This window comes from Salmo salar, chromosome ssa20 (assembly GCF_905237065.1).
Source record: "Salmo salar chromosome ssa20, Ssal_v3.1, whole genome shotgun sequence".
Classification (NCBI taxonomy): Eukaryota; Metazoa; Chordata; class Actinopteri; order Salmoniformes; family Salmonidae; genus Salmo; species Salmo salar.
The window spans coordinates 72276049-72292650 of NC_059461.1; the positions used below are offsets into that span (position 1 = coordinate 72276049).

The window sequence follows — 16602 nt, forward strand, 5'->3', positions numbered from 1 at the left end:
GCACATTCAACTATGTAAAGAAAAAAGTATTTAATAAGATTATTTCTTTCATTCAGATCTAGGATGTGTTGTTTAAGTGTTCCCTTTATTTTTTTGAGCAGTATATTTATCCGGGTTCAAATATAGTAGGCCTGTCCATATTCAAATATATGTTGTCATGTCGAAATGGATTCCCTAAAAACATGATACAACTTTTTCGTAGCAGGTTAGGATAATTAACGTAGCAGGTTAGGAGAATTAGGTTAAGGTTAGGAAAATGGTTAGGGTTAGCAAAGATTCTCTCCTGACCTGCCTACGAAATGTCACCTGCATCGAAGTGCAGTGTTTTTAGGGAGTCCCGATGCCAAAAGCCAGATGTTTGTATCTAGGCTAGGGCCAATCCTCAAAAAGGGCTTTAGTTTTTGAAACACTCCTACCAAAGGTAGGATAAAACACAACCATATTTTTTTACATCTCTAATGTCTCCCATTTAGGAAATGGATGGTTGTGTAAAAAAGGGCAGAACACGGGCCAAGTGGAGATGGGCCACATAAACTCATGTAACCCAATATTGCAAGCACTGATATTGCTAAAAATGTGCCCTCATTCAGTGCTGTATGGTCCTGCCTGACAAAAATACATACAGTTACACATGTGTTTTGATGTTGCGGCTATTGTAATAGCTCTAAGGAAAACACCCCTTAAACTAGGTAAGTGCAGAGTAATTATTGGCTGGAGGAGGTGGGGGGTTGTGGTTCATACATGCATAATCTATGAGCAGAATTACTGTTTTACCTCGATTAGCCACAAAATCCCTAGTTTGAAAGTGATTGTTTACTGGAAGCTGTGTGGCGCCATTTTCCCCACATTTCCCCCCACGTGGGCCAGCCCCCTAGCAATTCGAGTTCCAACCAATGAGCTTTAGCCCCTCGCTATTTGAGTGACAGCTGGCAATGACATGGTGTAGTATGCAATTTTCAGGGACCACTTTTGGCTAGTGGGCGCTATTTTCAGAACTACTGGCTAAAAAGTATACAAAAGTACCAGAGAATATCTTTGATAGAGAACTTGACAAGTCAAATGTGCTCTAATTCAGTGCTGTATGGTCCTGTCTGACAAAAATACATACAGTTACAGGTTTTTTGATGTTGTGACTATTGTAATCTTATCAGATTTAAGTAAAACAAGTGGGCTGAGATGGTGAAAACTGTAATTTCTTTTCAGTCTTATATTCCTCTTTGGATTTTATATGTTTAGCCTCTTGCAATTATGTTAAGGGGCCCCCCTAGATTTGACTCCAAATCCATAATGGAGTCCAAAATACAATATGGCTACCGCAATACCAATACCATGAGACTCTCACAAACTTGATGGTTTTCTTCATTTTGCTCTACGACCCCCACAAGTGTCTTGGGACTCGTCTGAAGTTGGTACAGACGATCTGACAACTTTTGTCTGTAGTGTCCAGTTTGGGCTACACTAAAATGACCACTCTGCGGAAAGGTGAGACTCTCACGAACACATACATGTCGCCCACAGGCCTGACAAGACCCGTCTGAAGGTCCCCGGTACCAGTTGAAAACATGAATTAAAGTATATATGGAGACTGTTTAGTTTAAAAAATAAGGGGTTAAATACATGTTAAAAAAACAAGAAATGTTTCCTGATCTTTCAGATACAAGGACAGACACTTCAGAACAAACTTCCTTTTGGGGTGGACTATCTGTTGTTCCATGTAGTGAATCTCTTATTCAATGCATTTGTATGGGCTAAAAGCAGTAAGGACAAAAACACATTTTCATCAAATAATGTTTTTATATTTTGCTTTGATACATCAATGGGTCTTAAAATTCTAAATCAAATAGCAAAATGATCCTTGGTATGACCTTAAAACAATTCCAAGTCACAAGTCTCTTTGAGCATCAATGATGCAACTCGGAGGCTCCCACAAATGGAAAGAGAACTCTGAACACCCTCTGCCTAGGTCTACAACTTGTGGTATACCAACTGTGGTATAACTTGTGCCTCCATTATTGGGCTCTTAAGTCACCTCCTTATTATTTAGAAGTAAGCTTTAATTTGTTGTGAAGCTTTGATTCATTGCTATTCCAATATGGCTGCCTGAATCCAAGATGACCTCCCTCTGGCTCACTGCATTGTGATGCACGTTGAGATGTGCTGGAACCTTGGGCCCCAAAACATTTCCTTCGATGTCTGAGCCCACTTGTTTTCCTTAGAGCCAGTTAGAATAGCCACAACATCAAAAGACGTGTAACTGTATGTATTTTTGTCAGGCAGGACCACACAGCGCTGAATGAGAGCACATTTGTCTTCTTGAGTTGTCTATTAATCAGCTACCAAACATTTTAGTTTACATAAATCATAAATATTAGTAGTTGATATTTCCGCCTATTGTATCTCTGTGTATACATGTCTATATTTCCAAGATGCATTAAGATATCCTAATGCAGTTTATTTGTGTATGTAGGGCAGGCAACTGATTACTTGTATTCCACATTTGAGCAATATCAGAGCTTGCAATATTGGGTTACATTAGTTTATGTGGCCCATCCCCCTCCAATCTGCATTTTTTTAGTTTAGTTTTGGAGTAAAATATTTTTACACAACCATCCATTTCATAAATGGGAGACATTAGAGATGTGAAAAAATATGGTTGTGTTTTTGTTCGACCTCTGGTAGGGGTATAATTTTTTGGGGAGGCCCTGCCACTAGCCTAATCTGTCTAAATTGGCACTGGGTTCCTGAAACACGTCGTCAAAACAGCTGAAATGACTGACGCAGGCAAATATTGAGGAGCTCAGGGGATACACGCGCAGGGAAAACCCTTCGTTAACGTTAATTATTCCCTCTACACCTGAGAGCAAATTCAACTTCAGTGTGAGGCCTATCATTGTCACATAAACGCATCAGACCAATTATTGTTCGGTGCACAGTGTTCATGCAACAAGCTGTCTCCATGGCAAAGGAAATAAATCAGTTATGTGACCCTAGATAAAATACTTTGTTTTTCATCTTCATCACTGTTATTAGTGCCAAATAGAAAACATATAATTATATTTCTTTAGAGCCCTCTATTTAAATTAAAATGTGATTTTCTGCAGAATATAGGCCTAGGCTATTATCTTGACAAGGCGTTGTGAGATGAGATGTGTTTCTGAGACTCCAACGTACGTTGGCAATCCTCTTATAGTGTGCCTTACTGAATATGGATTAGGTCCGGGTGCAGCACCCGTTTTGCCTACAGGTCACTTTGAAAGGGCTTTGATTGAATTGGCGTGGTTGATCTTGGCCTGCTATCATTTATAATATATATTCATTAGACATTCAATATAAATACGTTTTACATTGAAGACAATATCGCTTTATTTTGCATGCTTTTGTAGTCTACGTTTCTGCAACCTGTTGAGCATCAGGTAACCTTTGCTTGTCAAGAAGGATACTTTACACGGATACATAATGTTAGTCTGTTTGATTCTACTGAGCTAACATTATAAGGTGAGAAAAATGTTGCTTGTGTGGGGTGGAGCAGACCTGTGTAAGGCGCGCTAGCCTCTTCAAGCGCCAACAGCGGCATGTAAGGAGCTCTCCAGGGTGCTGAAGTTGACAGACAACGGAGCTCCTGCCTCTGCCTCACTCTATCATACAGACCAGAAAGATAATGAGGTGTTGTGGCTTCAACTGGGCAACGGTATGACATTTCACATGAGTGAAAATATAGAGAATACTGGAATGGTGAGGTGAGGATTACTGCAAAAAAACAAGAGTGTTAACAAAACTATCCTCAGACTTCACAGCTTTGAAAAAGGCCAAAGAAAGCAATGGTAAGTGCGACATATTATGATTAAAGCTATGCTATTCAAGAGTGTCTCTTTGAGATAACATGCTATCAAATCCAGTGATCTCACTCTCACATAGCCTACTTTGTGTTAACACTATGCAGTTTATAAAACGTTGAAGTAGCCTAACCCTTATTAGAAGTTATGTTAAAATGAATAGGCTAACTTAATCTTTTTTTGCAGATGTTTTTGGTTTGGTGTATAATGCTTTGATGTAGGATCAGATCACAGTTCACCAATACGGATACTCCAGCAGGATAATGCAACATATTCCTCTAAATGTTAGAGGTGTGCTATGGGACTTATCCAACTATCCCTATGGCCCCATCTTCAAGAGCAGACACAGCCTTGCAACTCTGCCATTCTATAACTTTCTGCTATGGGTCCTGCTCGGGGTTTTGACGTTTCCATGCTGTGTCCAGTGTTTAATCTTCAAAGTTGGGGTCCTTGGGCCCTGGAACTGCGACCCGGTCTACTCCAAGGCCCTACCTGCGCTGGCCGCTAAACTGGCCGTGGGCAGAATAAACGAGGATTTCAGTTTAGATTTGGGCAGCAAATTGGACTTTGTGATCCTGCAAGAAGCATGTGAAACGTCTAAAGCATTGACAACATTTGTGTACTACGAGAAGATGGTGGACGGTTTCGTCGGACCCACGAATCCAGGATACTGTGACGCAGCCTCACTTTTGGGCAAAAACTGGGATAAAGCGATCTTTTCCTGGGCTTGTATTAACTATGAGTTGGATCGAATCAAGAGCTACCCAACCTTCGCTCGGACACTGCCGTCACCCACACGGGTGTTGTTCACCGTGTTGAAGCATTTCAGTTGGGCCAACATCGGCATCGTGTCTTCCAATGAGGATATCTGGATAGACACCGCCGGTAAAGCGGCCAACTCCCTGCGGAGCCAGGGACTTCCCGTTGGCATCGTAGAGTCGGTGGGAATGAACGAAACGGAGATGGAAAGCACACTGAGCAGAATCCAGGCTGCTGGAGAGATCAAAGGCAAGTGTTTTTAACAACATATTTACCTTCTATTTGATAAAGTTTTGTTTACTGAAAAGATACGAGTGAAATAAGTGCAGGCTATGCTATCAAGCCTCACAAGACTGTTCTTTATGTTGTGTTTATTTAACTACGCAACAGAAAATCTGAGCCTGATCAGTTTAAAGGCGTAATCCGCAGTTGAAACAATAACAAATCACTGAGGGATGGGGCTGGAAAAATGTAACCACTCTCAAATTCATAGAAAGAGCTATGGATAAGTACTAACCATCCATGATAACAACATTATAGTTTTAACCATGTTTTGAGGCTATAAAGTGTTTGTTTACATTTACTTTGTTTACAAACATTGGAGTACTACAAGCAGTGGCGATTTTATCATGTAAATCTTGGTGGGGCAAACTTTTTTATGCATGCCAGCAAAGCCACTACACAACACTAAACAATACATTAATTGCATTATAACGGTGACAAACGGTGCCCACAAACTGTTAAGGCCTACATAAAGCTGTCCCACCAGCAGATCTTTCCTTTCAGCACCATGGAGTGAATCCTTACCACGGCTTCACCTGGCTATCAGCGGAGCCTTGTCTGGCAGCGAAACAGTTAATTCAGGATTATTTACTGCCTTTTTAAAAACCATATCTGATATGGCTGACAAATGTGGTTACTGCTGACTCCTTGTGGATTTGTGTAAGTCGATAAGAACCACATTCTCCTTCAATAATAACAAACTCCAAAATGAGTTTAGACTTTTGAACCATGCACAAACATTATTACATTTATGTTCAGTAAATTCATCATGTTTGTTCTTATATCATTAATACTTACCTCTAAGTATAAGCAAGTGCAAGCAACAAGCTGAGGTAGGCCTATTTGTTCAGCACTTTCAAGATGGACACCAACAAAAATTCAGATGTTATCTCAGATAAATTCAACAAGATGTTGAGGCCTTAACTTTACTCTGCTTTAAGTCACCACACACACACAGAGAGAGAGAGAGAGAGAGAGAGAGAGAGAGAGAGAGAGAGAGAGAGAGAGAGAGAGAGAGACTCGGTTCGCCTACCATTTGAAGTATTTTATTAGGCCTATGTAGTCTAAAAAGAAAGGAAAATACGATCATGTGGATCCACTTTTATATACAATATACTGACGCACAGACAGCTCTCTACTGGGTTTTGCTGTGCTTACTTCCTGCAGGAGATTGGTGGGCAGAGTAGGAGAGGTGTGTGAGCTGGGAGGGTTGTCACTGCTGAGGCGGCACACCTATGAAAGCTCAGCTGTGGCATAAAGCCACTGTTTTCCCGTTCAGCAAGAGATTCCTCTCTCCATGCATACCTTTAGTTGTTTTGTTGTGTCTTTGGCAGTTGACACCTAATTTACTGACCTTCATGCCTCATCTGATTATTGTTGTTAGTGTTTACTTCATTAATGGAATAAATTAATTTAGTAATTTCTTTACTCAGTGTGTAGTTTCCCATTGTTTGTTACAGTCTTGAGCCAGGTTGTAACAAGTGGGGGCTCATCTGGGATCTCTGTGGAGTTACTCCCTGGAATTGCATTTGTTTGGTAGCATTTGCTAACTGGTTAAGGTGGTATTTTAAAGTAAAGTGCTTTGAGATTATTGTTTGGCTAACCCTTCTGTCTATGGGGTTATGTTGTGCGATGTTAGCTGTGAGAGATTGTTGGGGTAGCGTGGATTGGCTACCTGGACTCTTGTCTTCTCCCATGGTAGGTTTAGCAACGCGTGTCCTTTACGACACATGTTGGGCAGTGTTAATTCTTTGTTATTTTTGTGTGGTGACCGTGGCTGGAGAAGTTGTCCCGGGAGCACGTCTGCGGCTCAGAGGGGTAACCAGCTTGCTGGGAGCTTCTTCTGTGACAGCGGGCTGAAGTGCATAAATACCCAGCGCCAGTAACTGCATGAAGACGAGGGTTGAGCTAGTAATAGGTCTTGGAAGTTTCATTCTTTTTTTTCTCTCCTGTGTGGTTGGCACTGTGCTTCTGTTTTGTCTGGTTTGGTGTACTCAATTGGGGTGAGAGCAGATTGTTGTTTGTCCATAGTTGGTTGACTGTTTGACTATGGCTAACATTGAGGAATTCAAGATTTTCCTCTCGAGGTTCGTCATATTAAGGGGGCGGACAATGTTTTGGTGGATGCGTTGTCCCGCGTGCCCTCTCCTTAGCCGTCCTGTTAAATACTGTTGTCTGTTCTCCGACAATTTGGTCTCCTCTCTCTTGGTCTCGCTCTTCCCTCCTTTTCTTAATTTGCATCCAGGCACCATGGTTGCTGAAGTTGGAGGTGTGGGTTGAGTTAAGTGGTGGACCTGGGTGGTTGGATGTCAAGGAGTGCAAGCATATTTGTGCTTGTGTTTATTAAAACATTTTTGTTTTGTTTCAGGGACATGGGAGGTCCCCATTTTTATGGGTGGGGGTGTGATGGCCCCTCCCTGCTCTGTCTCCTGGGTTTTGCTGTGCTTATTTCCTTGGTGGGCGGTGTAGGAGATTGGTGGGCGGCGTAGGAGAGGTGGGCAGAGCTGGGAGGGTTGTCACTGCTGAGGCGGCACACCTGTGAAAGCTCAGCTGTGGCATAAAGCCACTGTTTTCCCGTTCAGCAAGAGATTCCTCTCTCCATGCATACCTTTAGTTGTTTTGTTGTGTCTTTGGCAGTTGAGACCTAATTTACTGACCTTCATGCCTCATCTGATTATTGTGGAATAAATTCATTTTGTTATTCCTTTACTCAGTGTGTGGTTTCCCATTGTGTGTTACTATCTTGAGCCAGGTTGTATCACAGCATATTGCGCAAACAAAACAACCCTCGCAATATCAACTGGAATTACATGGGTCTGTTACTGTTTATAACAAATATTTGAACGGTGAGAATGTCACTGGCAAACATGGTTACAGACACAACAACATTATATAGTATCTCCTCAAGAAAAGCACATGAGCTAATTATAATACATAAAGTAAGATAAACAATGAAATCATTCCAACATTGCCTAAATTGATGAATAAGGTACTAATGAGAGACCTATATAAGCAATAGGCCTATAACAATTGAGATGTACAAACTAGGGCATAAGGGAACGATGAGGGCATAAGAGGCAATCCATAATGTCGATTAAGACATTAATGAGTGAGCTAAGATGGACTAATCAATATAACTTTGTTCAGCACTTTTGAAATGTACAGCGACAGAATTCAGAACATGGGCCGTTCTTACAGTATTCTCTCTGTACACCAAGTCAGAACTGTAGGATAAATAGAGGGCGTATAAGCAGACAATGAAAGCTCTTACAGTATTCGATTACATTTCTCAAAAACAGATTATAGGCTACATGTTCACCACCAAGTAAGAACAGTAGGCTAAGTTCTGAGGGGGAAAGGGACCAAAATAGGCACATGGGTTACTAACAGCTTACTACACAACATACACTTAGTATGAGTGTAATACAGTACAATGCATTCGGAAAGTATTCAGACCCCTTTTTCCACATTTTGTTGTTACAGCCTTATTCTAAAAGCGATTACGTTTTGTTTCTCTCATCAATCTACACACTACAGCATAATGACAAAGCAAATATTTTAGAATAAATAAATAAATAAAGCAAGAAAGAGACCACGTTCGTATGCAGCTTTATTTAATCAATAAATGTGTTTTTACATTGTATGCAAACTGATATGTGACACAAATTAATGCCAAAATAACATGTAAAACATGCACAAAAAATAAATAAAAAAAGAACAGGTGGGGCTCAAAACAGGTATGAATGACAGGTCGCCACTGACAACAAATCAGATCAAATTTAATTTGTCACATGCGCCGAATACAACAGGTGTACCTTACAGTGAAATGCTTACTTACAAGCCCTTAACTAACAATGCAGTTTTAAGAAAAAATAAGTGCTAAGAAAGTATTTACTAAATAAACTGAAGTAAACAACATAGAAATAAAAATAAATAAAAATGAAAAAAATAAGAAAATCGAAAATAACTAATAATTAAAGAGTAACAACAAAATAACAGTAGCGAGACTATATACAGGGGTACCGGTACAGAGTCAATGTGCGGGGGCACCGGTTAATTGAGGTAATTGAGGTAATATGTACATGTAGGTAGAGGTAAAGTGACTATGCATAGACAATAAACAGAGATTAGCAGCAACCTAATGGTTAGTCATTCAGGAGTCTTATGGCTTGGGGGTAGAAGCTGTTAAGCCTTTTGGACCTAGACTTGTTGCTCCGGTACCGCTTGCTGTGCGTAGCAGGGAGAACAGTCTATGAGTAGAGTGGCTGGAGTCTTTGGCAAATTTTAGGGCCTTCTTCTGACACTGCCTGGTATAGAGGTCCTGGATGGCAGGAAGCTTGGCCCCAGTGATGTACTGGGCCGTACGCACTACCCTCTGTAGTGCCTTGCGGTCGGAGGCCGAACAGTTGCCATACCAGGCAGTGATGAACCCGTCAGGATGCTCTCGATGATGCAGCTGTAGAACCTTTTGATGATCTGAGGACCCATGCCAAATCTTTTCAGTCTCCTGGGGGGGAATAGGTGTTGTAGTGCCCTCTTCACGACTGTCTTGGTGTGCTTGGACCATGACAGTTCGTTGGTGATGTTGACTCAAAGGAACTTGAAACTTGATTGGCTCCACTTCAGCCCCGTCGATGAGAATCGGGGCGTGCTCGGCCCTCCTTTTCCTGTAGTCCTCAATCATCTCCTTAATCTTGATCACGTTGAGGGAGAGGTTGTTGTCCTGGCACCACACTGCCTCTGATCTCCTCCCTGTAGGCTGTCTCATTGTTGTCGGTGATCAGGCCTACCACTGTTGTGTCATCGGCAAACTTAATGATGGTGTTGGAGTTGTGCTTGGCCATGCAGTCATGGGTGAACAGAGAGTACAGGAGGGGACTGAGCACGCACCCCTGATGGGCCTCTGTGTTGAGGATCTGCTTGGCGGATGTGTTGTTACCTACCTTTACCACCTGGGAGCGGCCCGTCAGTAAGTCCAGGATCCAGTTGCAGAGGGAAGTGTTTGGTCCCAGGGTCCTTAGTTTAGTGACGAGCTTTGAGGGCACTATAGTGTTGAATGCTGAGCTGTAGTCAATGAATAGCATTCTCAAGTAGGCGTTCCTTTTGTCCAGGTGGGAAAGAGCAGTGTGGAGGGCAATAGAGATTGCATCATCTGTGGATCTGTTAGAGTGGTATGCAAATTGGAGTGGGTCTAGGGTTTCTGAGATAATGTGGTTGATGTGAGCCATGACCAGCCTTTCAATTCACTTCATGGCTACAGACATGAGTGCTACGGGTCGGGAGTCATTTAGGCAGGTTATCTTGTATTTTGGGACTTTGGGACATATTTGGGACATATTTTCTTATGGGGTACGACAGTTGTGATTTAAACAACATGCCTACCACTTTGAAGATGCAAATAATTTTTTATTGTGAAACAAACAAGAAATAAGATAAAAAAACTTGAGCGTGCATAACTATTCACCCCAACAAAGTCAATACTTTGTAGAGCCACCTTTGCAGCAATTACAGATGCAAGTCTCTTGGGGTATGTCTCTATAAGCTTGGCACATCTAACCACTGGGATGTTTGCCCATTCTTCAAGGCAAAACTGTTCCAGCTCCTTCAAGTTGAATGGGTTCCGCTGGTGTACAGCAATATTTAAGTCATACCACAGATTCTCAATTGGATTGAGGTCTGGGCTTTGACTAGGCCCTTCCAAGACATTTGAATGTTTCCCCTTAAACCACTCAAGTGTTGCTTTAGCAGTATGCTTAGGGTCATCTCATTGTCCTGCTGGAAGGTGAACCTCCATCCCAGTCTCAAATCTCTGGAAGACTGAAACAGGTTTCCCTCAAGAAATTCCCTGTATTTAGCGCCATCCATCATTCCTTCAATTCTGACCAGTTTCAGAATTGATGCCCTCCTTGACTGGTCGCTGCCGATGAAAAACATCCCCACAGCATGATGCTGCCACCACCATGCTTCACTGTTAGGATGGTTTTCTCGGGGTGATGAGAGGTGGTGGGTTTGCGCCACACATAGTGTTTTCCTTGATGGCCAAAAAGCTAAATGTTAGTCTCATCTGACCAGAGTACCTTCTTCCATATGTTTGGGGAGTCTCCTATTTAAAAAAAAAAGGCGTTTTTCTGGCCACTCTTCCGTAAAGCCCAGCTCTGTGGAGTGTACGGCATAAAGTGGTCCTATGGACAGATACTCCAATCTCCGCTGTGGAGCTTTGCAGCTCCTTCAGGGTTATCTTTGGTCTCTTTGCTGCCTCTCTGATTAATGCCCTCCTTGCCTGGTCTGTGAGTTTTGGTGGTTGGCCCTCTCTTGGCAGGTTTGTTGTGGTGCCATATTCTTTACATTTTTTAATAACGGATTTAATGGTGCTCGGTGGGCTGTTCAAAGTTTCTGATATTTTTTTATAACCCAACCCTGATCTGTACTTCTCCACAACGTTGTCTCTGACCTGTTTGGACAGCTCCTTGGTCTTCATATTGCCGCTTGCTTGGTGGTGCCCCTTGCTTAGTGGTGTTGCAGACTCTTGGGCCTTTCAGAACAGGTGTATATATGCTGAGATCATGTGACACTTAGATTGCACACAGGTGGACTTTATTTAACTAATTATGTGACTTCTGAAGGTAATTGGTTGTACCAGATCTTATTTAGGGCATCATACATATGCACGCACCACTTTTCCGTTTAAAAAAATATATATTCTTTGAAACAAGATAATTTTTTCATTTCACGTCACCAATTTGGACTATTTTGTGTATGTCCATTACATGAAATCCAAATAAAAATATATTTAAATTACAGGTTGTAATGCAACAAAATAGGAAAAATGCCAAGGGGGATGAATACTTTTGCAAGGCACTGTACATATAATTCATTTTTATGTCCCAAATGTTATGTAGCGACTGCAGATTGCCCCTTTAAGGTGGCGATTCCTCACTGTCTCTGTCCTGTGTGTTCCAGTGATCATCATGTGCATGCACTCTGCTCTGATTGGTGGGGAGCAGCAGACAGCCTTCCTGCTGAAGGCTCATGAGATGGGTCTGACGAAGGGCCGCTACGTGTTTGTCCCCTATGACACCCTGCTCTACAGCCTGCCCTACGCCAACACATCCTACTTCCCCCTGCAAAACAACACCAAGCTGCGGCAGGCCTACGACGCCGTGCTCACCATCACCGTGTCCTCAGATCTGATGTCATTCAACGAGGCATTCAACATGGCCAAGAGGTTTGAGGAACTCACCATATCACTGGTCCCACAGCAGGTAAGGAGGGTGTTTCTTGATGTTTTCAATTGTGGGATGTGAGTGGATTCCATCTGAGTTTCAATTGATCTTTATGTTATCACAATGTTATTACAATAGTATTATAAATATGCCATTGATTGTATTTATTGAACATTGGTTATGTAGAGAAACACCAAAATCTTCAGGCCATTTGATATATAACTTTTTGGGGGTGAGTTTTAGATCAGTGTATCACGCTCAGTTTGAGAAAAGCTAATCATTTTAACCAAATAAACCATTTATCAATGGCCTTGCATTCCAGGTCAATCCCCTGTTTGGAACCATCTACAATGGTATTTACCTCCTTGCCAAAGCCATGCACAATGCCAGGAGAGCTGGCCAGTGGCTCTCTGGGACCAACCTAGCTTATTTCACCAGGAACATGACGTTCTCTGGCTTCAACCAGAAGATCCAGATAGACACTGAAGGGGAGAGCCAGACCAACTATGTCATCCTGGACTCCGACGGATGGGAGGGTCAGCTGTACCGCTCCTATCTGGTGGACCTGAGCTCTGACATGGTCCGCTTCGCAGGCAAATCCATTCATTTCCCTGGGGGTTCCCCTCCCCCCTCAGACTCCAGCTGTTGGTTTGAACCAAATACAATCTGCACTGGAGGTAGAGAACCTGTTTGCCTGTTAGTTTGTGTCTTTCATTCTTCCATCACACAACCAAACCTTGTATTTAGTCTCTATGTCTTACCTGTGTCTCAGGTGTGGAGATAACCTTCGTCATAGTGGTGGTTGTGATCATCTTCATTCTGATCGTGGGAGGACTTGGTCTAAGTCTGTTCGTAAGGTAACTCTTCTCACTGTCCTGTTCATCTGTTTCTTACTGTATTTGTATGCTGTTTAGCAGAGGTGTGGACTCGAGTCACATGACTTGGACTCGAGTCAGACTCGAGTCATAAATATGATGACTTGCAACTCGACTTTGACTTTAACACCAATGACTCGTGACTTAACTTGGACTTGAGCCTTTTGACTCGACCTGACTTGATACCCTCCCCAAGCTCAAATATTAAAAATTATGTTATTACAGACAGAGGCGCAACAACTTCCAACTTTGTTCGACATTTGAAGCTGCACAAAGAACGGTGGTAAGTCGTGGCTAATATAGCTGACAGCTGTATAATTTATATCTTTGCTAGTGTAGCATGTAGGCTAACATAACGTTAAATCCATGAGCCTCCACACAGTCAGTCAGTGCGGGAATGTGAACATTGCACCCAAGATTGAGCTACAACTGGCCAGGCAGTTGGTAGCCTAAATCCTGCCTGATGTTACTGCTGTTCCTAAAATCATTGACATACGTTAACCTACTGTAACCACACACAGAGAGGGTGTGTGTGTGTGTGTGTGTGTTTGTTAAGGTTGGGCAATTGTGTACAAGCCTACGTCGCCCGATTGCGCCCCATAGCGATCCTCTATAGTCGATCGCTATGGGGGTCTTTCTCATGGTTAACCATGTATTTAAATGGCAATATAAAGTATATTTGGAAAGTAATAAATATATATATTTTTAAAAGCATTCATGATTTGCGTCAATGTAATTTACTAACTATTACTCTTGTTAAAAATATGAAGTGGTATTACATTTGGTGAAGAGCACATTATGACTTGTTTAGGACTCTAAACTCAAAGTTTAGGACTTGAGACTTGATTTAAGACTTGTCGGTCTTGACTTGAGACTTGACTCGGACTTGCCTGTCTTGACTTGGGACTTGACTTAGGACTTGAGTGCTAAGACTTGAGACTTGTTTGTGACTTGTAAAACAATGACTTGGTCCCACCTCTGCTGTTTAGATACATAGAGACTAAAAACCCAGACAGAGATAGTTGCTATTGCTTTGCTGTGACCTTGGCTGACATGCTCTCTGATTGGCTGGTAGGAGGAGAATCCAGCAGATCCAGTTGGTGAAGGGGCCCAATCGGATCCTACTGACTCTAGAGGACCTCACGTTCATCAACCCTCAACTTAGCAAGAGGGTAAATATATTTTCCCATGTGATTCTCTACAACATTACCTCTTTCTGATATACTGTATGTTCAGTCATCTATTTTATGCCTCATAGAAAATCACTCTAGAGGACCTGGGTGACTCTAAAAGTGCAATAGACAACAACAGTATGCATTCAGGAGATCCGCACCACTCTGTGAACAGCATCACTACCGCAACACATGACACCACAAATGTAGCTGTCTATGAGGTAGGTTGACGACGTTTACCGTTGAACCACAAGTCGACTTTTCATCCCTATCCCAAAATATTTCAATGTGACTTGTAGAGAACGGAGCCAGAATAAAACCACATATTTTCTTCCGTGGCTTCAAAGGGCGACTGGGTGTGGCTGAAAAAGTTTGAAGAAGGCCATTTCAAGGAAGTTAAGCAGAGCACCACCAAGATCTTTACAAAGGTAAAACCAAAACATGACAACAGTAAGTTCAAGCACAAGTACAGTGAATTGCTTGCGAGCTCTACCCAACAGTGCAGTTATCAATATCTAAAATAGTATAAAAATCTAAAATAAATATATACTGTGTATATATAATAAAGAAAACATGAGAAATAAAAGATTAAGCTATATACCAGTGCCAATACCATATTTACAATGTATAGAGTCATGTCTGGGATGTGAGTTTGTTTTTGTTAACTTTGGGGTCTTTATTTTGTGTGAATGTGTCCAGATGAAGGATCTGCGAAATGAGAACATCAATCCGTTCCTGGGGTTTTTCACAGACTGTGACATGTTTGCCGTGGTGACGGAGCATTGTTCCCGTGGCAGTCTGCAGGACCTCCTGAGGAACGACGATGTCAAGCTGGAATGGATGTTCAAGTCTTCTCTGTTGCTGGACCTAATCAAGGTATGACATGTTAGACACATCATGTTGCAAAACTTTTTCCACAAGTTTAATTTGTCCCAATAAGATCAAAAATATCTTCTAAAAACTGTTTCGGCCAGCAGATCATGTTTCGGCCAGCAGATAAAACGTTTAAAATGTTTTTCTGGTACTTTGTCATAAGTAACACCAATGGTTTACCAGTGCTGATCATATTGACCTCTCAGGGTATGAAGTATCTGCACCATCGAGAGTTCCCTCACGGCCGGCTGAAGTCACGGAACTGTGTGGTGGACGGTCGCTTCGTCCTCAAGATCACAGACTACGGCTTTAACGAGCTGCTGGAATCCCAGAAATCCCCCCAAAATATAGTTCCACCTGAAGGTAACATCTATGCCTAGATCTGCAACAACATAATGTTTTTTGTTAATGCCTTGTTAGAGTTGTTTGAAAATAATTGATAGTTACATTTCAGATTGTTTTGCATGGGTGGGGCTTTGGACCGCTTGGTGACATCATAACAAAGATAGTTTGCCCTCCTCTCTGCCAATAGCAGTTCGTTTTCAGGTTACACATCCCTCCCACTAGGCTCCTCCAGTTAGGCCCCTCTCTCAGACCACTCCATAACAGTCCTAGCAATATTCTTGCTTGAGAAATTGCATTTGGCTAAGAAGCTATTTCTGTTTGTTTTTGACTATTTTAATTGAAAACAATCCCAGTAAGGTACTTCATTGTTACCCAGAAATGATTTGATATCTCAATAAAAATGTCTGCATTGGACCTTTAAAGATGGACTTGACACACATTCATTTGTATTTCTAGTTTGTGAGCATCTATGTAATCTATGTAATTTAGATTCTGTATGCTTCCCATGTGCTGCATTTAACTACGTTGCCAATATCGTGACCCTGTGCCTCTTTATCTCAGATCAGTTTTGGACAGCTCCAGAGTTCCTCCGAGACATGGAGAACTCTCGGAAGGGGACCTATAAAGGAGATGTGTATAGTTTTGCCATTATACTCCAAGAGGTGGTTGTCCGAGGACTTCCATATTGCATGCTGGGTCTGACTCCTGCGGGTAGGTCTGGGGGATACAAAACAAGCAAAATCATACAATCCACTCTTAGAGGCATTTTTTTGTTTTACCTTGAGATCATTTTTCTGTCATCTGTGAATCAACATCAATTGATTGATTTGTTATACTGGTATCTATCGAGTAATGTCAGAGTTGGAAATCACAATAATTCCCCTATCTACAGTGAATAATGTAGCTACATATTGTACATACAGAATTTCTGCTTTGCTTTGACAGCTGTCTAGGACCAGCGGACAATAAACTGTGTAATGAGTTGTTATGCTCCCGTGCTGCTGCTGTACAGTATAACCTCTCTCTTCTCTTTCTCTCTCCCTCACCATCAGAGATCATCCGTAAGGTGAAGAAGCCTCCTCCCATGTGCAGGCCCACGGTGGCCCCAGATCAGGCTCCTCTGGAGTGTATCCAGCTGATGAAACAGTGCTGGAGCGAACAGCCTGACCGCAGACCAGCCTTCGATGAGATCTTTGACCAGGTCAGAAACCCTCATCTGTTTCCATGGTTATCTGCTGTC

The 16602-nt window shown here is 42.1% G+C and overlaps 1 protein-coding gene across 1 annotated transcript in view; it reads left to right on the plus strand.

Annotated features, from left to right (window-relative positions):
* The first annotated feature begins 3234 nt into the window (after positions 1 to 3234).
* The window catches only part of LOC106581277 (retinal guanylyl cyclase 2), a 38091-nt gene continuing 24723 nt past the window's right edge, over positions 3235 to 16602 (plus strand). Inside the window, exons 1-12 of the mRNA XM_014163236.2 lie at positions 3235 to 3821; positions 4020 to 4841; positions 11835 to 12136; positions 12420 to 12774; positions 12870 to 12954; positions 14048 to 14144; positions 14231 to 14365; positions 14492 to 14572; positions 14844 to 15020; positions 15224 to 15380; positions 15924 to 16073; positions 16415 to 16563. Coding sequence (XP_014018711.1) covers positions 4097 to 4841; positions 11835 to 12136; positions 12420 to 12774; positions 12870 to 12954; positions 14048 to 14144; positions 14231 to 14365; positions 14492 to 14572; positions 14844 to 15020; positions 15224 to 15380; positions 15924 to 16073; positions 16415 to 16563 — 2433 coding nt within the window. The 5' untranslated portion in view covers positions 3235 to 3821; positions 4020 to 4096. The remainder of the gene's footprint in view (positions 3822 to 4019; positions 4842 to 11834; positions 12137 to 12419; positions 12775 to 12869; positions 12955 to 14047; positions 14145 to 14230; positions 14366 to 14491; positions 14573 to 14843; positions 15021 to 15223; positions 15381 to 15923; positions 16074 to 16414; positions 16564 to 16602) is intronic.